Source organism: Puma concolor, chromosome A3 (genome assembly GCF_028749965.1).
Source record: "Puma concolor isolate L17-30 chromosome A3, mPumCon1.1.hap2, whole genome shotgun sequence".
Taxonomy (NCBI): Eukaryota; Metazoa; Chordata; class Mammalia; order Carnivora; family Felidae; genus Puma; species Puma concolor.
Window position 1 is genome coordinate 53,209,853 of NC_141669.1, and position 24,161 is coordinate 53,234,013.

The following is a 24,161-nucleotide window of genomic DNA, read 5'->3' on the forward strand; positions in this document are numbered from 1 at the left end:
GGAAGCCCAGGAGGGGGAATTGAGAAGTCCCCTATCCAATTTTGGATCATTTCTTCTCTTCCCCGGAACCTTTGCTCCCAGCAAGCCAACCCCTCACCGTCCTTTCCTGCAGGATCCCTCACGCACCAACAGCCCTGAGTAACTCCCTGCATCCTGGATGCCCCTCCTTCCTATTTCTCTGGCCTTTTCCCATGTTCCATCCAAAGTGCCTGACGTATCTGGAAGGCCCCCTGTTGGCATATGCCAGCTCTCTCTTGTCAGCGCTATATTCATTGCTCTGGTTTGCCTATAACTCCAAGCCTTTCCCTAATGCGTGTCTGAACTCCTCAAAAGCTGGGTCTCCCTGCAGCAGCCCATAGGCCTCACACCCCACGAAGTTCCCAGGCTGTAGGGCAGGGGTGGAGTGGCCTGGCCCTGCACTCTTACCTGGGTCTCGGAGAGGTTCAGCTGGCGGGCCAGCTCGGTGCGCTCTCGGCCCACCACATACTGGCAGCGCTGGAACTCCATTTCCAGGCGGTACAGCTGCTCAGCCGTGAAGGATGTGCGGGTCCGCTTGGGCCGGTCCAGGTCCAAACCCTTAGGCAGGACAATCTCCCGGATGGTCCCTTTGGCATCTGCAGGGGCCATGACAAGAGGCAGGTTAGTTCACTAATTAAGGATATAGGCCACCAACAGTCATATTAATAGGAGGCAGTGTGATCTAACTAACAGAGAGCTCGTTGAGCCGGGGCCCGGCTCTGTGACCTCTGACAAGTTGCTTACCCTCTCGGGACCTAGCTTCTTTAATCATCCAACGCAGTATATCGTGTCTATTGGGTATATGTGTGTGAATGGGCCTTGTTACAAATTTCAAGTCTACCACGTAGCGTGGGCAGAAAGAATTCACTCTGACCCAGCCAGGATTCTGTTTCCTCAGTAGAATAAAAGAATAAATGGAAACAGATATACTAAGTCCTCCAGTGTAGAGGAAAGGACGGGCTAGCATTGGGTATGACCAGGCAGGTAAGGCTTACTGGAGGAGATGTCCTGAGCCAGGTCCTGTGCTGGGTGTGTATGCATGCATGAGCACCTGAGTCCCCAGACCCTCCTGGGTTCCATGAAGAGGCTAGCTGGTAAGGGGCAGAGGGCAGCCTGGGAAGCTGGGGTCCCCAGGAAGGAGTCCAAGGACCATTGCCACTACATCAAGCTGCTGGGGTGCCTTCTACAGAGGAGATTTCTGCCACTCCCCACGTACGTCGTCCTGAACAATAGGCCACCCCCCTGGATCCTAAACCAATGCCATCCATGCACAGAGTCTCCAAAATTTTGGAGGCTACTTAAGAGACATTGAAAACCTTGCAGCCTACGTTCACCAGATACTTCCACTTAAAGAACTGAGAAATGGCAACAAAGTGTTCAGCAAAAGTAAAATATGATTTGGGGGAGGGTGGGCTGTATATATACATCAGCGTTAGCAATAGGGGCAGAGATGATAACATGTTTGAACCACACACTCGGATAGCTGGAAATCTAGTTATTAGTTATTTGTGTCAAAAATTGGCACATGGAAATATGCAGTCTCGTATTCTGTAGGACTTAGCAAACCATTCCCAGCACATGACACTGCTGACAATGAAGCTGAACTAACAGTAGTTTACCATTAGGGAGAAAGATGAGTGTCGGCAGAAAACCCACCAGCTCAAGGCAGCCCTGATCAACCAACGCAGGCACTGCTGATCAAGCACAGGTGACAGAGCAACCCTCCACGGTTGGGGGAGTTTTAACCCTCCCCCGGGGGTCACACATTCTGCTGTGTGGCCAGAAGCGAGTGGCCTGGCTGCTCGTGTTTCAGTCATAAGGAAAGCTGACACCTGGGCCGTGTTTGCTGGAGGCCAGGCACGGTTTTGAGGACTTGAAACTTCCCAATGTTCTCAGTGAAGCTGGAACTATTATTAGTCCCATTTTACAGATAGGGAAATGGAGGAACACATTTTAAATAACCTCCCCGAGGTCACACTGACAGTGTTCCATAAGCTCTAGAAACAACCTTATTTTCCTTTACGAATACCCTCTTTTAGCAATGTTTAATGATTCAATGGATAGGTTATAATGAAGAGACCTTTGGTCATGGGTAAAAAAATGGAATCTTCTGGATGGGTTCATCAAGTGCCCTGGAAGACATAGGAAAGGACCTGCATTTGGAATGTTGCTGTCTGCCAGGAGGCTCCTGTGAGCCTCACCACTATAGATTCTACTTTTAGAATCCCTGCTTTAGAGAATGAGTCTAACATCTCTCCCTCCAAATCCTCCACCATATGATTTATGAGAGTGGTTCTTCCTGGCTCCTGCCCCGGCCAGCTAACATTTACTCCTCCACGGTATGTGTTAGCTCCTCCTGGCTTGCAAGTCCTGCCCCTGATCTCAGAGGTTCTCAAGAACCTTTGTGCTCAGTCAACCATGGGAAGAAGATGTGTCTGGGTCAGGGGATGCGGTCACTCTCAGAGGTGGCCCTCCCCCCCACACTGGGCAGAGCACATCAGATGGACATGGGCCCAGCTCTTGGAGTGGAGGTGGAAACCCCACAGGCCTTTTGGGACAACTCAAGCTCTCCCTCTCCAGTACTTTCTACATTCTGAAAAGGTGGGGTAATATTTGCGGCCCCATCAACTGGGTCCCCTTTGCTCAGATCCTATTATTTCCAACTGTGGGACCAGTCTCAGAACTTCCCTCACAAAACCCAAATGACTCCATATCCAAAGGCACTGATTTTATTAGAAGTGTTTTGGGGGGGTGTGGACTGGAGGAGGGGTGGTGGGTGTTGTATGTGGTGCTGGAAGCTTTACATCCTCTTCCCAGAGAGCCTCCTGGAGCCCACCTAGAGCTCTAAGCCTGTGTTCCAGACCACTGAGGTCAAATCATAGATGTCCCTCGCCCTTTCTTCTTTGTGGAAGAGCTAACACAAGCATTCCTGCCTCAGGGAACAGCCAAGGTTAGCTCTTCCTCTCAGGGTCAAGGAAGGCAGGAATCATATAAGAAAGGCAACTTGCCCGCCAGATATCAAAACGTGCCATAAAAATGAGCATATGAAAGATATTCAACATCACCAGCCATTAGGGAAAGATGAATTAAAACCACAAGAGACACATATTAGGATAGCTAAAAGAAATAATACTGAGAGTGTCAAAAGCTGGTGAGGATACAGAGAAAGTACATCTTTCTACACTGCTGGTGGGAATGTAAATGGTGCAGTCACTCTGGAAAACGACCTGGCAGTTTCTCAAAGAGTTAAACATACACTTACCATAAAACCCAGTGACCACACTCGTGGGCATTTATCCGAGAGAAACAAAATCTTAGGTTCACATCAAAACCTATACATGAATGCTCATAGCTGCTTTATTTATTTATAATAGTCCCTAAATGGAAACAAGCCAAATGTTCAATAGGTGAATGGTTAAGCAAACTGGGGTACAGTTATACTATGGGATATGACTCAGCAATAAAAAGGAATGACTATTGACAGATGTGACAATTTGGGTGAATCTCCAGGGAATTCTACTGAGTGGAGAAAACCAAAGTCAGTTCTCAAGATTATGTACTGCATGGGTCCATTTATAGAACACTATCACAATGACAAAGTTATAGAGGGAGAGAGCAGATCCATGGTTGCCAGAGGTTAGGTAAGGGAGGGTGTGACTGTCAAGGGGTAGCCTGAGGAAGTTCCTTGATGGTGACAGAACAGTCCTGTATTTTGATCGTGGTAGTGGTCATATAGGTCTATAAATGTGGCTTCATATAAAAGTTTCATAGAACTATATATGAAGACAAAAAATGAGTGCATGGAAAAATGGGTGAAATTCGAGGAAGGTCTGTAGTCTAGTCAATTATATTGTACCAATGTCAATTTCCTGATTTTGACAATGTTTTATAAATACGTAAGTTGCCACCTTCGAGAGAAGGTGATGGGTACACAGGACCTCTCTGCCAAACCTCTCTGTACTATTTTTACAACTTCTTGTGAGTCTAAAATGATTTCAAAATAAGACATCAACAACAACAGAACATACCATGAAGCTACAATGAGGTTTTGTCACAGAGATGAACAAATCCATTAGTGGAAAAAGTAACAACAGCATTTCCCTAAAGTGCCTCTGCATTCCACTTGTGGTCTGTAAGATGATTTTAAATGCTACATAAACATTTGTTACTTCAGGGGCGCCTGAGTGGCTCAGTCGGTTAAGCGACCGACTTCGGCTCAGGTCACGATCTCGCGGTCCGTGAGTTCGAGCCCCGCATCGGTCTCTGGGCTGATGGCTCAGAGCCTGGAGCCTGCTTCCGATTCTGTGTCTCCCTCTCTCTCTGCCCCTCCCCCGTTCGTGCTCTGTCTCTCTCTGTCTCAAAAATAAATAAAAAACGTTAATAAAAAAAAATTATTAAAAAAAAAAACATTTGTTACTTCAAAAGTTATGCACTTATTTTAATGTTTACTAGAAAAAAATTTAAACCTATGATTTTATGTGCTTAGGATGATGCAGAAGTAGGTATTTAATTTTAAAATGTATTACGCTTGGGGTGCCTGGGTGGCTCAGTCGATTAGGCGTCCAACTTTGGCTCAGGTCATGATCTCGCGGTTTGTGAGTTTGACCCCTGTGTCAGGCTCTGTGCTGACAGCTCAGAGCCTGGAGCCTACTTCAGATTCTGTGTCTTCCTCTGTCTCTCTCTGCCCCTCTCCTGTTTGAACTATGTCTCTCTCTCTCTCTCTCAAGAATAGATAAACATTAAAAATTTTCTTAAATGTATTATGCTAAAATATTAAGTAAATAAATGGAACATAACAGAAATGGTGAATATTCAAGTGATTGAAATGTGGGAAACAATGGAATCAAGAGTGCACAATTAGACCCACTATATGTATTGATAGGATTTATGATAACAGGAACATTCTAAATGGAGAAAGATCAGCGTAGTCAATAAATGGAGTTACGTAGATTGGTAACCATAAATTACCTATTTGTAATAAAATTAAGTTAAATTCCTGTCTTTCATCATAAATGACAAGTTTCAAATGGATTAGAGGGAAAATCATAGGCCATAAAATGGTAAAAGCACTAAAAGAAAATACAGGATGAGGGGCACCTGGGTGGCTCAATCAGTTAAGCATCTGACTTTGGCTCAGGTCATGAACTCAGAGTTCATGAGTTCAAGCCCCGCATTGGGCTCTGTGCTGACAGCCTGGAGCCTGCTTCGGATTCTGTGTCTCCCCCTCTCTCTGCCCCTCCCCTGCTCATGCTCTGTCTCTCTCTGTCTCAAAAATAAATAAAAACTTTAAAAAATTAAAAAAAAAGAAAACATAGGATGATATTTTTATAATCCTAAGCTTGGGAAGAACAAGATATAAAACTGGAGCCATAAAGACAAAGGATATATGGAGACATATAGACAAAGGATATAACCAACTATATTAAAGCTAAACCCTTTTGTATGACAAAAGTACCAAAGCCAAAGTAAAATGAAACAAACTTGAAGGAAAAACTTTAAAAAGATAAAGAAATGACAAATAATGCAACTATAAATAAATGATTTTTTAAAAGGGAAATAGTCCAGGAGGAAAAATGGTCAAATAATTTAAGTGGGCCATTCCCAGAAAAAGATGCCAAATGACCAGTAAACACATGAAAAGTGAGTACAGCTTCACAGAAATCAGGATGATGTAAACTCACACAACAATAGAAAATCATTTCTTTCCTGTAGGATTGGAAAGACATTAATAAATGATTAACAGATCAATGGTGAGCTGTAGGGGATTCCACACTCCCATTCAATGTTGGTAGGGCCGTAAATTGTCACCACCTTTTAAGGTTGCATTTGTCAACCTTAAACGCATGTAACTTTTATCCTAACAATTTTATTCTAGTAAGTATTTCTCCAGACAAAGCATGGGCTCATCTGCTCCAAGGTATATTCAAAGATGTTTGCTGCAGCAGTGTTCAAGATGCTGAAAATCTGAAAGCAACCTCACGGTTCCCCACAAGGGAAACGGCTGAACAAATTACACTAATGCATATACTACAAAATACTGTGTAGCAATTTAAAAGAATGACAAAATATCGATATGAACTGACATGAAGAGAAAGTAAGTTATAGGATAAAATATGTAGTAATATCTCATTTATGTAAATAAACAACTAGGCATATTCAACCACTCAACATATATTTGATGAGCACTTACTATGCACCAAATACTTTTCCAGGGTCTGGGGGGTATAGAAATGAGCAAAATAAACAAGGTCCTTGCTTCCATAGACCTTCTATTGCAGAGAGAGGAAGATAATAAATGAAAAAAAATGAATGTGTAATGTAATGAGAAATGCTGGGAAGACAATAAAACAAGATAAGAGGATATTACTGATCCTCTCCAAATAACCGAAACCCAATAACCATTGTGTGTGTGTTTGCTATTTTAGCTATGACAGCCAGAGAAGGCTACTCATCAAAGTTAAGATAGTGGATAAATCATAAATGACACCAGTGTTCCCAACTCCTTCCAGGCACATGGTAGGGTTGCACTAATTTTCTGCCCTTTGAAATTAGATATGACCACATGACTTACTTCAGCCAAAATGAAAAGATGAAGTCACCTTCAGATGAACACTTTAAAAGCTGGTTCATGATTTGCCACACCCTCTTCCCCCTACTGTGATGGTCCTGGAATCAAGAGTCAAGATGAAGCATCATCAGCCTGAATTTCTGAGTATGAAGATGAGCCTATGCCCACTCGTGATAGACTTATCATGTGAGTGAGAAACACACCTGTGTTTTGTTAAAACTCTAAGATTTGGGGTTGTCTCTGCAGCAAAACCTAGCCCATCCTTACTGACACAGCCCCCTTTCCTGAATTGTTCCTTTTCTGGGTGGAGTTTGGGGGAAGCACCAGGAAGGAAGGACAGATTTAATTCCAGGGCCTTTTTGTGGGTAGGGTGAAAATGCAGGAGTCTAAAGGGAATGACTCCTGAGTCTTGCTGCCTTTCTGGTCTCCTCAAGGAGAAGTGAGCCCTAGGGGGACAGGAAAGGGTGATTCTGTCCAACCAGCCTTTGCCTTGGGAGGGGTGGTGATCTCTGATAATGGCTGGCTAATGCCCCTGACCTCTAGGATGAACTATTACCCTTTTCTGGTATTCCTCCCAGTAGCTTCCCACAAAACCCTAACTGATTTCATCTCCCAGCACCAGACTAGTTCCTTTGCACGGCAAGCTGCTCATGTGCTTATTTTTACGTGTGACAAAGTCCTTCCTTCCTTGATCCACGATGTGATTATTATAAAAATTCCTTATGGAAAATTCATCCTCAAGTTGAATAGGAAAATTGAAAATGGAAGACCAGTTAAGGAAAGAATGTTAAAGAATGAGGAGAAAATACTTGCATTACCATACAGCAAAATATATTACAAATCTATGGCAATGAAAATGGTACGATGCTGGCATGAGAGTTTGGAAGCAAATTCATGCATATATGAGGACATTTCAGTTAGTGGGAGGAAAGATAGGATTATTAAAGACCTGGCTTTTAGACAATTAGCTCGTTATTTGAAATAATTCATCTCACACTGCATGTAAAAATAAACACAATATAGAAGAAAAATTTTAATATAAAAAATAAGCTCTATGGGGCGCCTGGGTGGCGCAGTCGGTTAAGCGTCCGACTTCAGCCAGGTCACGATCTCGCGGTCCGTGAGTTCGAGCCCCGCGTCGGGCTCTGGGCTGATGGCTCAGAGCCTGGAGCCTGTTTCCGATTCTGTGTCTCCCTCTCTCTCTGCCCCTCCCCCGTTCATGCTCTGTCTCTCTCTGTCCCAAAAATAAATAAACGTTGAAAAAAAAAAATAAGCTCTAAAAATTAAAGAAATACATAAACAATTTTTTAAATATTTATTTATTTTGGAGAGAGAGAGAGAGAGAGAGAGCAGGGGAGGGGCAGAGAGAGAAGGAGACACAGAATCCAAAGCAGGCTCCAGGCTCTGAGCTGTCAGCACAGAGCCCAATGCAGGGCTTGAACTCTTGGACAACGAGATCATGACCTGAGCCGAAGTTGGACACTTAACTGACTGAGTCACCCAGGTGCCCCACATAGACAAATTTTTAAAAAATAAATAATAGATTTGAGCACCTAGAAATAAAAGCTTCTGCAGGATGAGAGACAGTTAAAAGACAAAGGACAGATTAGGAGAAAATATTCATACTACATGCATAGCAGAGCCTTAATGTCTAAATACACAGCCTCTATAGACCAAGGAGTAAAGTCGAGCAACCCAGTGGGAAACTGAGCAAATTATATGAATGGGTTATTCAGAGAGGAAGAAATATAAGTGTCTAATAACTATGAAAAGGTACTCAAGCTTAGAGAGAATCAGAGAAAATGAAAAGTTAGAACAGCAAATGACAGCTAGTTTTTTCTTTTTTCCAGATGCCGTATTTTACCTATCAGACTAGAGAAAATGTGCTGGCAAAGCTGGGGGAAATAAAGATTCTCTCAAGCTCTGTTGTTGAGAATATTTTTAGAGGGCAATTTCACAATGCCTAGCTAAATTAAAAATGGCATAGTTGGGGCGCCTGGGTGGCGCAGTCGGTTAAGCGTCCGACTTCAGCCAGGTCACGATCTCGCGGTCCGTGAGTTCGAGCCCCGCGTCAGGCTCTGGGCTGATGGCTCGGAGCCTGGAGCCTGTTTCCGATTCTGTGTCTCCCTCTCTCTCTGCCCCTCGCCCGTTCATGCTCTGTCTCTCTCTGTCCCAAAAATAAATAAAACGTTGAAAAAAGAAAAAAAAATTTAAAAAAAAATGGCATAGTTCTGTTGTCCTAGAAATTTTATAAAGGTTTTGACTCCAGAGAAATATTGATATACTTGATAAAGATAGATTTACTGTTTGTGGAATAGTTTGTAAGAGAAAAATAAAGAGTTGAATGTTTATCAATGGAACAGTATTAGTGATGCCTTTGGTTTTTATGTAGATATTAACAAGAATGAGGTACATCCCCATATACTGACTTGATGGATGTCCATTACATACTGCTATATAAAAACGGCAAGTATGTATAAACCTATTTTTCTAAAGAACAACGAGTAAAACAACACTGTGTGTGTGTGTGTGTGTGTGTGTGTGTGTGTGTGTGTGTGTGTGTGAACTTGTGCTTGTGTAGGATCAAGTCTGCAGTATGAACACCTCTCTTCTCTTCACTGTTTAGGAGTGAAAGCTGGTCAGGGAGGAAAGATTTCTTCTATCTTACCTTGTGTACATTTTTATTGTTTGGTTTGTCACAAAGACTATGTAGCAAAATGCAGTTTTATCTTTGGTAGAAGACCTTTCTAACAGAGAACTACAATCCCCAAAAGGAATGACCATTAGATGTGATTACAATTTAAATTTGAGTTCAGTAAAAAAAAAAAAACACCTCACAACAAAGTTTAAAAAAAGAAAAAGAGGGCTGCCTGGGTGGCTCAGTTGATCGAACAACTGACTTTGGCTCAGGTCATGGTTTCATGGTTCATGAGTTCGAGCCCTCCATGGGGCTCTGTGCTGACAGCTTGGAGCCTGGAGCCTGCTTCAGATTCTGTCTGTCTGTCTGTCTGTCTGTCTCTCTCTCTCTCTGCTTCCCACTCTCACTCTGTCTGCTTCTCTCTCTCCAAAACAATAAATAAACATTAAAAAATATTAAGCAAAAAATATTAAAAAAGAAAAAGATTTGGGCATGTTTACAGCACATATCACAGAAAAAGGGATTACTTCCTTAGTATAAAAGTAGCATTCACAACTATAAGAAAACAATAAACCAATAGAGAAATAACCAAGCACATGAATAAAAAATTCACAGAAGAGGAAATTAAGATGAAGAATAAGTACATGAATATATATGCTTAACCTTACTAGTGATTAAAAATGTCAATAAAAATGTTTTTCACTTGACAAGATCTCACTCTAAAAGATTCAGTATATCCTGGTTGGGAGGGTGAGGTGAAATGACACATTTATACACAATTGCTGGGAGTATAAATTTTGGGCATGGAATTCAGAAATATCTGTCACAACTTTAACATATGTGTGAAATAATGCCTATTATTTTAAACATTTTATTATGAGAAATTTCAAACATACACAAAATTAGAGAAAGTAATATAATGAGCCCTGACATACCTATCCCCCAACTTCAACAATTATAAATTCATGAATAATCCTGTGTCTTCTCTATCCTCATAATTTTAAGCAAATCTCAGACATCATATCATTTCACCCAGAAAATTTTTATATGTGTCTCTGAAAAAAAAACTTCCTTTGCAACATAACAACAATACTGTCTCAACCAAAGACATTATCAATCATTCCTTAATATAAAAAAGTCCCACTTGGTTACACATTTTTCAGATTGTCTCATAAATGAGACTTTAAAAAACCATCTGTCCAAATTAGGATCCAAAGATGTTCACTGAGACATTGCTTGTAATAGCGAAAAAGTAGAACCAACTTAAATACCCATCAATAGGAGACTGGTTAAATTAATGATATCTGCAGAATGGAATACCATGTAGCTGTTAAAAGAATGAGGCAGTTTTAGACAGCAAGCAAGGTTTCTACAAATGTTTATTAAATGGAAAAAAATTTGCAAAAAATTTCCCACTTTTGCAACATATTACAAAAAGAAAATATTTATCTTTTTCAGTTACTAATGAGTGTTTGGTTGGTTCCATCTTGGGAGTGTACATGCTTTATGCAGGAAAAAATGAAGACCTTTCCGTTTATACATGATATGGCAAAACAAACATGGTTAGATTTATAATTAGAAAGTTATTTTACACTTTAGAAAACAAAAGGCACCAGAAACAAATTAGAAGCAAATTATGAACTTTAAAAAACTGCAACACATATTGAAAGCAATGAGCTACTATCCTTAATGCTGAGTTTCTACAAATCAGTAAGGAAAGGAATATTTGAAAATTAAAAGTGGTCAAAGGAAATGAGTTGTTAGATAACACCAGAAGAAATACCCTGGCCGGCAAATATGAGAAGATAGTCAACTTCACTAATAATCAATGAAATAAAAATTAGAATGTCAATGAGGTACTACTTATCACCTATATGACTGGCAAAGGTAGAAAAGATATCTATGCCCAATATGGGCAGAGGAAAAAGATGGGGATATAAACTGCAAACTTTCCCCCGCAAAGAGCAACTTGACAGTATCTTTCAAGATATAAAGCCTAAACTGTGATGGCAAGATTTGGGGCTACAAGCACTTTCAGGCATTGCTGCTGGAACTGGGGAGAGGGGTGGGGGAGCAGAGGTGGGTAGATAAGGCACGGGTGGTGTATCATCTATGGAGGGAATTTGGCATTATCTTCTAAATTACAAACTAACATACTCTTCCACCTTTTAGGAACTTCTCTGACATATACCTACACCCGTGGAAATGACCAAGGAACAAGTTTATTGCAGAATTGTATATAATAGCAACGTATAAGAAAAAAGCTAACTGTTCCACCAATAGGACATGGGTTATCCAACATGCATTATGGCCCCACCCAGTCCATATAAATGGAATACTATACATCTGTGAAAAAAGGGACAAGACGTTCTTTACATCCCCAAATGTACTGGTAAGTGAAAATAGCAAGGTGCAGAAAAATATAGGGAGGTGTCATATATGAGTAAAAAATAAATAAATAAAAGCAAGAAAACAACAGAGCAGCCCTGACTTGCATAAGCGTGAATGTCTTTTGGAAGGACAAACCAGAAAGTAAAAAATGGCTGCCTTAGAGCCAGGTGGGAACTGGAAGAGAGAGGGCAGGGATGGGAGGGATCTTTCACGGTGTACTTAACAACATCCTGTGATGTCGGAATCACAGGAGCTAATTACCATTTTCAAATTAAGCAAAACACGTTTTTAAAAACTGTAGTGTGGGTAAACCTTTTGAAGCAGCAATTCCACTGCTAGGAATCTATTTCACGGAAATACTCAAGTGCGCAAAGACCTGTGCCTTGGAAGTTTATTCCACAGTGTTTATATTAGGGAAAACCAACTGGACCCTCCCTGCAGAGGTGGGGACAATTCGGCTTTCCCCAACCAAAGGGATACTTTCGGTTCGGTCACGGTCACGGAACAGCGCGAAATGGTTGACCCGAAAAGATGACCCCTGCGGATTAAATTTTGTTTAAAGGTAAGTTGCAAAATGGCTTATGTAATACGATTCCACTTTTGCTAATGTTTACATATGAGAGTGGGAAAATCTGGAAGGGCCCACCTGAAACTGAGAATGGTGGCTATTTGGGGGAGCCTTCTACCGCTTCGGGTTCAGTTTTGTTTTATGTTGAGCACGCATAACTTTTTGAAATCCAATCCTCTAGCTACCTATCTACTTTGTAAATGTGGCCCTGCACGCCCAGCCCTGGCTTCCCCGCAGCTCCACGAGTGGACTGGTCCCCGCGAGGGTGGGTGGCTGGGCAGCGGCCGCGGGAGCAAACCACCAAACAAACCCAGGCTTTAGTCACCCAGTGATTTCAAGCTCCAGCGGATAACTGGAGGCCTGTGAATTGAGCGGGGAGGAGGGGCGCAGTTTTATCCAGCTATTTCTTTCTCGCCCCCTTGGCTGGCTTTGCTGGTGGAACCACACACTAAGCAGCCGCAGACAGGCGGGAGCCTCACTACCCTCCGCTCGCCGCCCTGCTCCTGGAGCGACCTCCTGCTCCAGTCCCAGCTGGAGGCCCTGCCCACCCAGCTACCAGTAAAAGAACCGTGTTTGAGGTTTTCCACGTCCAGTAAAAGAACCATATTTGAGGTTTTATATTTTGGGGGTTCCCAAAGTGAGGACTGCACAAAATGCCAAAAATGTGGCATGGTCAAATTTATATTGTAACAGTTGTAAGGAACAACATTGTAACGTCAAAAAATGAGGATGTCCTCTCGGACGAACGTCGTCCCCGGGGGAAAGGGCGTTGCGGTCTTTTACCTAATGAGATGAGAGATGTTGACAGCTTTGTCTCCTTTCACTCATTCGACAAATATTTAGTGAGTGTATACTGTGCCAAGAACATATCTGTGGAGATCATGGATTTGGCTGGGCGCGGTGACAGCCTCTTCTGTGGTGCGGGGGCGGCATCAAGGGAACCCGGCCTCGGGCACCTGCCCCCTTCGAACTTAGCGCAGGCATCCCTTCCCCAGCCACTTCCGCGGGCCGCCCCGGGGGGGGGGGGGGGGGGGGGGGGGGGGGGCGGTGGTCAGAAAGCCCGCACCCTGCAGTGTTCAGAGAGAGACAGGATCTCGGTTGGGAAGCTGGGAGCCAGCAGCCCCTGCCGGGTCGGTCTGGCACATAGTAGGTATTCATTAATGTTTGTGGAAAGAATCAACGTGTGACGGGCAAGACCGCGGGTGAACATGGTGACAGAGAGAGATGGTTGAGAGGCCTTTGCGGGGGCCCCAACTAGGACCTTGCAACCGACTCCCCACTTCCTGCGCTCGCCACCCGGGCTTTCCCAGGTCCGCCCACTCCTCTGCTTTGGGGACAAGATCCGGGCCTGGCGCCGAGACTTCTTTCCGCAGTATTCAGTGCCACCCTGGCACCTTCAGATCCTCCAACCTCCCTCCTGGATGCGGTGGGGGACGAACCAGGCGCCTAGACTACCCAGCTCGCAGGGATTCCTGGACAGGCCCGCTCAGCCTCGGTGTCCTCTATCAGTTTCTCAAACTGGGGTAGGGAACTCGGCGGGATACACTGCCGGTAACCCGCTACCGGCTTTACGAAGCGTAAGGCCAATCTTTATTTTATATTAAGCAAACAGGAAATAGAAACAAAATTAATATGATTCGTATTCCCACCCCACCCCCAATACAAATCGGAGAGATATAGGGAGGGAGCTCAGGGCTACTCTGACCCCAGGCTCAGTCAGGGGTAATTGAGGAAATGGTATAGAGCCAACAGGACCCATAGATTCTCTCTCCCTACAGGTGGTGCACCGTGGGCCAATGCCCCAAACGACATCCAAAAGACCTATATAAGCCCAAGGACACACGCTTCTGTGGTCCCCTTCCTCCTTGCCAGTGCATGTACTCACTCATTGCCCCAGCTTCCGGGGAAAATCAGCCTCCTTGCCCAGCAGGGTCAAAGCGGGTGAAGGTGGAGGGGGGCACCTAGAAGCTCTGACCCTGCGGTGGGTGCACGGAACCGGAGTCCAAGCCACTGCCCAGAACAACAAAAGTAGCATGAGAACACAAGGAGCCACGCATAGTTCCCTGAAAATGAAAACAGTGCACACAAAACACACCAACAAGACAACACATTTGGTTGCTGGGCTGCTTGCGAGTTGGTGGGGGGGGGGGGGGGAGAGGGGGGCGCAGCACGCATGTAAACAAAGGGAAAAAATAAGACCAAAGCGATAGAGCCCAGTCAGACCCTTGCTGAGAATGTGGGTCCTTCTGCCAAAAACAAACAAAACAAAAGGAAAAACATAACAAACATAAAACAAAACAAACCCAGAAAAATTAAAAAAAAAAAAAAGAAACCTAATACCCCCACAAATCCCAAAACCAAAAATGAAAATAAAAAACAAAATTCCAAAGTGCAGTCCCTTGCATGAACCGTTCAAACCTTTCAACTGCTGCCTGAGGCCTGGTCCTGGTTATTGTATCTATTAAGAGACTCATATTGAGGTTATGGTCAGAGGTCCATCCAGGGTGGAAGAGCTGTGACCCCAAATCTAGTGCTCATTTCGATACAACAATCTGCCCCACCTTCACAGTTGCCAAAATGCCTACTGGGCAAGTGGGTAGGTGTGCCCTTGTAGAGCCACTGCGACTTGCAGGGTGAGGCCTGCAAAGTCCCAGCTGAGCTCCTGTAGGTCCAGTGGCTTCAGTAAATCCAAGCAGAAAGCCAGCAGATTCGGAATGACGCTAAACCCAGATCTGGCTGCTGGAGTGGGAGGGAGAGTCTGTTTCCCCAGGCCTCTCTCAGCTCAAGCCCTAGAAGTCTTGGCCCCTTGCCCAGCGTCTTCCGATGAGTCTGGCTGCCAGGACCCTGCCTGGTGTATACCATTGTGCAGTCTGTAAGTGTTCAGAGGCTCCCGGTTCTGGACTGCCCCAGCACTGCTCTCCGATGGGGGTGGGGAGCGGTGGACCCCGCTAAATGCTTCCCTTCCCCACACCCACATCCACAAGGAGAATTGCCAGAGAGCCGGAGGTCTGGGTCTTTGTGGGCTTTCTTAGGTCCTTAGCTCCCAGGTGCATCCATAAAGCTCCCAGGTGAAGCACTCCGGATAATGGGTGGTGGTGTGGTGGCCGGTTGTTCACTCAGCCAAGGGATCCCTAATTTTTCCTGCCCTCCTGTTCCCAGAGAAGTGTGGAAATGAGGAGGGGAGCTCTGGCCGCAGTTCTTAAAAGGGAGAGCCCTCTGGAGGCAGCCTGATCCTGCTTCACCAGGGTCAAGGTGGCCACAGGGCTGAGGACACAGGATGCGGCCCAAATGGCGTTTTGAGATGCGTAGGCCTGAGGGACCGCTTCAAGAGAGCAGGTAGCAGCGCCGTGCATTGTTCATAAAAGTTCGGTGACACCAACAGGCGGCCATTACGGGCTCTATTCAGGTGGATTGTTGAATTTGCATCCGGATTAATCTGGGAATCAGGTAGGCGCATCTGAGTGCGCGGGTGCCAGCAGAGACTGAGGTTGCAGGAAGTTGTGGGTGAGAGTTGGTCCACCTCTTCTAACCGCCGGTATCCCGGCTCCACCGAAAAGGCCGTTGACCTCGGCTGCACCGGGCGGTTAGAGCCACAGCTGGGAGGAGGCCTGTTTGTTCCGGCTGCCGCCGCCGCCGCCTCCGCCGCCGCCGCCGCCGCCTCCGCCTCCTCCTCCTCCTCCTCCTCGCAGTTGGTGCGTCCTTCCTAAATATAAAACAAAAGGACCCCCATCCATACCCGTCACTGGCCAATGGGCTGTGCACGCAGAGGTGTGGGGTGGCCTAAGCCACTGTCTGGTCCCGTAGAAGCCTAGCTGTGTGTGCGGTGAGGTGCGCTGGCCTGCCTGTGTGCACACGCCCCTGTCATCCTTGTGGCCTTGTTTGTGTCCATGTGTGGCACGAAGTGGCCTCCATTTTGAGGCGGGGATGCAGCACGGTCGGCCTCCCTGGCTCCCTGACCCGCATTTCGGGGAGGCAGCCGGAAACTTGAGTGATTGGTGGAGTGAGGGGTTCCTCCAAGGGGATTGGGGAAGGCCACACCTCGTGGTCTGCAAGGTGGCACTAATCCTCCTTTCATCAGCTGTTCTCAACCCCCCAGGGCTGCCCACCTCCCAACGCAGGGCAGCATTTAGCCAAGGGGAAAAGGCGTGGAGTCCTTGGAGTCTGTAAGGGGCGGGGGTGAGCTGGGGGAGGCTTCTGAGGAAGGGGGCCCATTCCCAGAGTGGTTTGTGGGTCACCTCAGAGCACCCCCTTTCATTCAACAGAATATTTATAGAGGTCCCGCTGGGTGTTTGCAGTTTTATAGACATCACCTCTGACCTTTAGCACTGACTTTCAAGGTAACAGCTATAGGTTCCTCTGTACAGATGTGGAAACTGAGGCACAGAGAGGCAAAGGAACTGGCTCAAGTTTAAAGGACTCTAAACCAACTTCACTTTATTCCAGCCCCCCACACTTTCCTTCTATTCCCCTGTGCCTTGGAACTCCCCCAACAGATGGGCTATGCTGGGGTGGGGCCCTCAGGTAGCAAGTCCCTAGTGGAAAAGAGGCAGAAAGAAGTGCAAAGACCCAAGGGAAGTGGGGTTCTTTCCCCACAACCTGACGGGATGCGATGGCAAAAACCTCCCTTCCACCTTTTTATGGTTTCCTCCAGAAGTACTTTGGGAGGATGTGTCCTGGGAGATCAAGGGTGAAATGTACTCTCTGCTAAGAGCACACTGGAGGGACATCTCATCTGGAGGCCAACGCGCTGCAGACTTCCCTTCACCAGTACCAGGCCTTTCATCTGTCAGAGCCTCCACCCTGAGTCCCTGTGGGGCCAGGAGTGACACAGGTGACCCTGGCTGGGAGGGATTAGTGCCAAATGACATGCCTGGTATCTCAGGCCTGTAATAACTGCCTTTTCATTAAATGAGAAAGGGCAGAGGGCCCTGTTTACCTTTTATTTCTTTTAGGCATGTAAATACACCCTCTATACTATATTACCATTATATTGTACAAATATAATGGCATTGCTGTGTATGCATACATGCATTTATAAAAGTATATCTCCTGACAATGCACACAAGCTATCTCACATACGGGGGGGGGGGGGGGGGGGGGGAGGGTGGTGTCCATCTCTACTCAGCTCTAGATTGCTCCTAGCATGGGTGGCTCCCATCCCACAGGGTGGAGGGTCACTTTTGACTTCTACCTCCTCTAAGTCTACACCTGGGAGTTACTAAACTGACATCTGTACACAGAACTTATTTGTTATACAAGCAGAGTTAGTAGAGTGGAAGGGATATTAGGTGGGCACAGAACTCTCAGTTTTCTACAACTCACAAATACCCATAGATGGGGTATGAGGTGGTGAGTGTCACAGGCAGGGATTTGAGGGTCTTAAACAGGGAGTGTGGGTCATTTAAGGGACTGATTTCTCCATTTCTGGAAGCCAGGCAAATTTTCTCAATAGAGCTCCAAGGTGGCTGTTGACATCTTGCATTCAGGACTCCCCATAGTCTATGAAAAGGGATCTGATTTAATCCCAGGTGCCCAGCAGGTCCACACACCTGGAATTGCTGCCGGGTGGGGACCACCCTCATACCCCAGCCTGTGTCCTGAACATCGATTACCGCCCCATCTCCAGGTGACCACACCTGACACCAGGAGTGTTTCAGGAAGACATGGGTCGCTGAGTCTGTGTCCAAGACGGTCATCAGCCGACTTTAGATTGGGATGCCTCCATGCTCTGCCCTGGCCCTGTCCCCCGTTCCCAGATCTACCCAAACTCAGCAGCTGGGGGAGGCCGTGGACAACCGGGCCACAGTATCCCAGTCTGAGTGTGGGTGGCCCAGCTCAGATCAGACAAACTCGGGATCCTGGCGCTGGAGGGTCCTGCAGCCAGTCTCAGGCTGGTTCCTCTTCTCCAGGCGGCCGCGGTGGTTGCGGAAATCAGCTCTAGCCGGTCGACTCCCAAAGCCCCGCGGCTGGCAGGCGGGCGCTCCGGAAGTTGAGGCAGTAAAAGGGCAGCGGGAGGAAGCCGAGCCAGGCAGTAGGAGAAGGAGGTCGGGGGAGCCGTTCCCCGCGTGTGGCCTCTTCTGGGCGCTCGGTCTCCGGGTGCCGGCGCTCAGAGACAGTGGGGGAAACAGATCTCAGGCTCTGGCCGCGGCCTAGGGGCAGCCTGAAGGCAAGTGCCCGGAATCCCCTTTCTCCTTCCATCTCTCTGGGCGAGGCCCGGATCCGGCGAAAGCTGATCTAGAGCTTCGCGTGAGGGTGGCTTTGGGGGTCGGCCTCGCGGCGAGGAGACCAGGCAGAGCTGGGTACTCGAGCGCAGTCCAGAAGCGCTTGCAGGAAAAGAGGGCTGGGAAGGAGAGCTCGGCGGAGCGAAAAGCCAGGAAAGAAGAGAGGAGGGCGAAGGGCGAGGGAGAACGGGAGAGACGCGAAAGGCCAGGCCGGGGGAAGGCCGCACCGAGAGCCGGCTGGGCCCAGACGCCGAGAGGAAGCGCGAGCCGAAAGAGCAAAGCCCAGGCGGGCAAGCGCCGCACGCCGCCCTCCGCGTCCCGATGCCCTCTCCCGCGAGCAACCGGTGCGGTCTGCGTCGCCGGGAACGGGAAACGAGGCTGGGCAGGCGGCCGGGAAGCGTCCCGGCCGCTGAGCGGAGCGCCGGCCTTTCCCTCCCGCGGTCCCGGACGCTGGTCCTTCCTCGTCCTGACCCCGCGGAGCGCTCGTGACGCTTTTCTCCGCACCACCCGTGAGGGACGCGGGGCGGGGACCCGGCTGTCCGCACCCCGCACTTGTATCCCGGTCCCCGCCGCCGTACCCAGCTGGGATGGGCCTAGGGTGAGCGGCCGGCCCGAGAGGCTGAGAACTGTAAGGCAGTGACACGGACATCTCTTTGGTCCCGTTCGCCGCTTTGTCCCCTGCACTCAGCTCAGTGTTCAGCACACAATAGAAGCTCAAAATAGTATTTGCTGAATGAATGACTGACTGATGACTGGCTGTCTGTGTGAACTGGGAGGTGGAGGCAGCCGAAGGGCTAGGGTGGGGGTCCGGTGGGCCAGAACCGAGAACTGTCCGCTTACCTCGCACCAGGATGCGGCGGCAGTGGTCTGCCTCTCCGAGCCCGGGCTGGCCGTCGCTGTCGGCGCCGCTCTCTCTGGAGCCCGCGGGGCTAGAGGCGGAGGTCCCCGCAATCTCCCTTGGGCTGCGGCGGCCGGCATCGGCGCCCGAGTCCTCCGCTCCGCCGCGGTCCCCGCCGCGCCCGCCGCGCGACTCCCGGCGTGCCGGGCCGCGGTCGCGCTCCGCGCCCCCATCGCCCATGCCGGCAGCCACCGCCGCCTTCTCCACCGCCCCGCCAGCCTGAGCTGGCCAAGCCCGTGGCTCCCCGCCCCTCGCGCCCCCCGCCCGGCCCCTACTCCTCGGGCCCCGCCCCTACCCGGCTGCTCCACCCATCCCTGCTGATTGGGCGCGAGTCGGGGTTCTCTGACTCCCAGCGGCTCACGAGGGAGCAGCGCCGAAGGATGGGAGGGTGGTCCCACTCTTCCACCCCCGATCTAGTCCCACTCCCAGTCCCGCAGAGGGAGGCTGGGGCGGTATTCTGGGGGTGCTGGCCTAGCCCTACGGCCACCCCTAAAGTTTATCAACTCCCTCCCCCAGTCCCTTGCCTTCTGTGCTCCCCACTCCCTCCTTCCCCGGGGACGCTCAGGCTCCGCGCTCCAGCTCTTTCGGCGGGATCAATAACCAAAGTGCTCCAGGAAGGCGACCCCGGCGAGACCCAGCAGAAAACAGGAGGTTGGCCTTGCTCGGGCGCTCGGCTGGTGGGGGGGAGGCTGGAGGCAGGGCCTCAGGTCTGGGGTTCAGTGCCCCACCCCTGCCACCAGACTCTTACCGCCACCCGCATTCGCAGCGGGACCGAAGGCGCGTCCCGGCGATCCTGGGAGAGCAAGGCCTAGAATGTGGTAAATGACCCCGAGAGAGGCCAGGGGACTGACGGAGTGACCCGCACTCGCGGGGGGTTGAGAAAACACGTGCAGAGAGGGGCCAGGAGCCCAGAGGGTCGAGTGAGGCGGAGACTGTGGTAGGCAGCAAACGCCCGGTTCCCCCACGGCCTGGAGGCCCTCACGAGGGGCCCGCACCCTCAGACTTGGGAAGCAGATGGGCGTTTCCTTGTGCCAGCCTCACCCCGCTACTGTGGAGATGCCCCCCACCCCAGCCAGCCCTGGTCCCAGGTCCCACCTTCCCTGGAAAATCGAGGCGCGGAGGTCAGCGTGGCTAGAAGCCAGCTGGGCTGGGAAGCCAGGTGGTGGGGGTTCCTGTGCAGAGCGCTCGGCCCTCCGAGGCTTCCGAGTCCCCAGCGCTTTCAGAGGAGCCCGTGCCCGCCTGAGTCTAGCTTCTGCCTTGCCAGCGCCGAGAGAGGCCGGGCCCTTCGTTCCCTTACTTTGACTCAGAAAGGGGCTCGAACAGAGATTGAGAGACCCCAGTGAAGATGTGTGTTCAACTTGTTTGTGGGCGGGAGTGCCGATGACCCTTCCCCTAAAGCGCCGTGATTGCAGACTTTGCTTCTCTTTTCTGGCTCGCATTCCCGGGTGAGCGAGGTTGCTTCGGTCTGTCTGGGGGGCTGATTGAGTGTTTGTGGGGGCAGGGCCCATGATGTGCGTGTGTGGGGGGGGGTAGTGAGGTGAGGGGGTAAGTGACTGTCCGGGCTGAGCGTGTTGCTGGTGCAGCCTCCATGATTTGGGTGAGCCAGTGTATGAATGTGTGTGTGTTACTGCCTTAGCGTGTGTCCAGTGTGCATGTATTTGTGTCCAGTCATAAATGTCCCCTGCAGAAGGCCAGGTGGGCTGGATGCCCCAATTACTTAATTGGGTGGCTGATAATGAAGGAGTTGAGACCTAGGAAGAGGGGAGGGTAAAGAGTGCAGGAGGACTGCTGCTACCTGCTAACAGAAAGGGGGGGGAGGAAGGAAGGAAGGAAAAAAACTTGTCCACTAGGTACTTTGGGTGGGGCAGAGGAGCACAGGCTGGTGGCCAGGATCCTGGACAGGCTGTGCAGAGGGAGAGCAGTCTGGACCAGCTGCGGGTGCTGCCAGTTGGTGGCACCTGGGGGGCTGGGAGAAAGGAAATTCATAGTAACAGGAGAACCTGGGGAGTGTGACCCAACTGGACCGATCTCGGTTGGAAGGACCCTTGCAGTGCACACTGGAGGGGCCCAACTCCTCAGAGACCCCCCACCCACACAGGCCAGCACGCCCTCCACCACAAACCAGTGGAATGCTGGTCTCGAGATCCAGCCTCAGCTCTGCACCTGTCTTTCTCCTCTCTGGCCCTCTCTCTCAAGTTTACTTGTTTTTATTATTCAAGTAGGAAGCAGAAAGCAAAAACTTGACTGGAACCTTCCCGGCTCCCCAGCCCTCACTCTTCCCCTGCCACTTTCACGGCCGAGTTTGTGTTCAAAGAAAAAGGGAAGGACACCTGCTGAGCCCTGCTGGGTTTTGTTTGTTCTTGCCCTTTAAATTTCAATTTCACAGCATATCTCAGTGGTCTCAGTGCCAGTAACTCCAGTCTCCCTCCAGCGAACTCTTCTGAGGTCCAGGGATCAGTTTTCGGGCATCTGCACCCTCCTGGGTGATCCAGGCCAGTCTGTCTGGTGAGGCAGAATCCCACGGAGACAGGACTCAGGCACTTGGGGACTCCCCTTCCCTAGCTTCGGGGAGCCCTGCTGGGAGAACAGGAGGAGGGTTGGTTCTCCGGAGGTCCCACTCTTTCTCTTTCTCCAGCCCTTTATTTTTTTTTCCCTCTCACTTTCCCTCTTTGCGGGGTGGGATTTGGCGTCCCGAGGGCATTCGGGCGCTCTCCTCTCCGCAGGCCTGGCAGGTGGGTCTCCCTTCCTGGTGATTGTACCCATGACCAGCGAGTAAGGAACTCAGGGGTTCTGCATGCTGAAGCAGAGAACCTGTGCGGTGTGCTTGTGTGGATGTGGGCCAGGGGAGAGGGGGTTGGTGGTGTCGGATCTACTCACCCAGCCCCGGGCTCTGGCCCAACGGAGATGCCTGCCAGGACATCCTAGCGCCTCGTGGCCCACGGCCAAGCCAGTAGGCAGGTTGTGCGGGACCACTGGGCTCCCACCCGCATCCTTTTCTCTCTGGAGACTTTATCCTTCGGGTCTACCTCCTGAGTGTGCTGGGTGAGGATCGCTGGGCGCGCCAGTACCTGAGTATGACCACGTGGCAGCGAGATACAGGGTTGGCCTTGCTGAGTGTGTGCGCGCGCTCACATGTTGGGATGCCATTTGGCTCTGGGAGATCCTCCTGCCTCGGGGTAAGCTGGACACAGAGCTCCAGGGGTGCAGTCCGCCTGGCCAGAATTCACTAGGATCTGGGATTCCTCACCCCGCAGTGGGATCCGGGATTGGATGGCCTATGTGTCCTATATCCTATGTTTTCACTGCCAGTCTACACTCGCAGTCTCACAGTCATCTCAACCGGGGCAAGATCCCAGGGATCTGGAAAATCTCTGTGTCTCTCCTTTTTCATAAAGTGATTCAGGAACCTTAGCAGGGAGGCATGTGTGGGGGGGCAGGCGGTAAGGGAGTCCCAGCAGAAAGGGGGCAGGGCTATGGCCTAAACTTGCTTTCTCAGTGGCTCTGTCGCTCCCAGGGCTCCAGTGTAGACAAACTCCAGGTGTTGATCTGGCCCTTTTTGGGTCCCATAGGGCCTTAGCAGCTCGTGGCCCAAGGTCCATCCCTGCTAGCAGTGTCTGTCCCGGCCTCTGCTGGTCCCAGGGAATTAGTGGGCTTCTGCTTTGCAGGATGAGCAGGTCTGGTCACAAGGAACTGCTGCATCCTGGGCTGGAGTCCCATGATGCTCTGCCGCAAGGAGTTCCCTGGCCACATGGTGGTCCTGGTCCTCCACTCAGCTGCAGGAGTAGGGAGACCGTCCGTCAGGAAAGAGCTCCACCAACCCACCTCTGCACAGATACTCCTTAGGACTAGGTCTCCAGAGGGTTTCCCCAAAATGGCCTGAGTTGGGGTAAGAGGCTGTCCTCTCTCAGGTGTTGCCTTGCTTAGCACCTTGCTTAACTGCTGTCTCCAATTCTTGCCACTCATTCCCCTGGTGTGGACTTGATTCAGTTTCCCTGGTGTGGAGGGAGGTTTCCCCTGGTGTAGAGATTCAGGGACTCTCCAGGCCCTCCCCATCCACCTTCACCAGGCCTTCTAGCAGCTCAGCAAATGAGACTGACTTCCTAAGCCTGAGTCCTTGTGAGAGCTAGGTCCCCAGCACCTAGGGGTAAATAGTTCTCCTACCTCCACCCTGCTGGGCAGCAGGTCCTCTAGGATCAGAAGTGTGCCACCCATCCTGGGGAGCCAACATGTGCATATGGCTGGGTGAGAGTTGGGGCCTAGGTTCCCCCACATGCTACCTGTATCTCACAGTCAAGCCCTTTGGTCCTTCACTGACAGTGATCCTGCAGCTCTGGCTGGAGCCTTCAGTATCGCCTTCTGGTGCTCAGGACCTGAAATGCTGGAGTTCCCATTCTGTGCCTGGTTATTCTCCCTTCTTCTGTATCCCTACAGTGCTCTGGCAAGCACATCAGACCAGCCCTCCAGGCCTGGAGCCCTGGCCCCAGATCAGCCCTGCTCCTTCTGGTGCCTCTTCCCTCTGCTGAGGCTCATGGTAGAAGCCTGGGTTGAGCTTGCAGCCTTTGCAGGTGCCTTCCCCAGCTGGCTTCCTTCCTGTACTCATCCTTGGCCTCTCTGTCTCTACCTCCCTACTCCCCTCTCTCAACCCCGTGCTTCTCCCCGGTCCTTTCCCTAAGGCCTAGAAACTCAGGAGGTCCGGGTTCCTCTGCCTTGCCTCATCCTTTTTTTTTGTCTGGGTCTCCTGTCTATCTTTCTTCTTTCTGGTTTTGGGGTCCCATATAAGGGTCCCTGGGAGATGCTGGGTGGCATTCTTCTGGCCCCCCGCTATTACTGCTGGGATGGGTTTCTCCTGCAGCTAAAGG

At 49.7% G+C, this 24,161-nt stretch overlaps 2 protein-coding genes and 1 long non-coding RNA gene across 3 annotated transcripts in view; 2 read left to right on the forward strand and 1 right to left on the reverse strand.

Moving 5' to 3' along the window:
• Positions 1 to 19,522, reverse strand: part of VAX2 (ventral anterior homeobox 2) — a 29,104-nt gene extending 9,582 nt beyond the window's left edge. The window contains exons 1-2 of the mRNA XM_086700889.1: positions 19,245 to 19,522; positions 427 to 614 (exon numbers count right to left, since the gene is read on the reverse strand). Of these exons, the coding sequence (XP_086557015.1) occupies positions 427 to 614; positions 19,245 to 19,482 (426 nt within the window). The 5' untranslated portion in view covers positions 19,483 to 19,522. The remainder of the gene's footprint in view (positions 1 to 426; positions 615 to 19,244) is intronic.
• On the forward strand, positions 4,442 to 11,707 carry LOC147582446 (uncharacterized). The gene is made up of 2 exons (XR_015249119.1): positions 4,442 to 6,772; positions 11,397 to 11,707. It is a non-coding gene; the product is annotated as an uncharacterized LOC147582446 (long non-coding RNA).
• A 146-nt stretch (positions 19,523 to 19,668) lies between the features above and the next one.
• CD207 (CD207 molecule) overlaps positions 19,669 to 24,161 on the forward strand; it is a 49,475-nt gene continuing 44,982 nt past the window's right edge. The window contains exon 1 of the mRNA XM_086700904.1: positions 19,669 to 19,953. Coding sequence (XP_086557030.1) covers positions 19,683 to 19,953 — 271 coding nt within the window. The 5' untranslated portion in view covers positions 19,669 to 19,682. The remainder of the gene's footprint in view (positions 19,954 to 24,161) is intronic.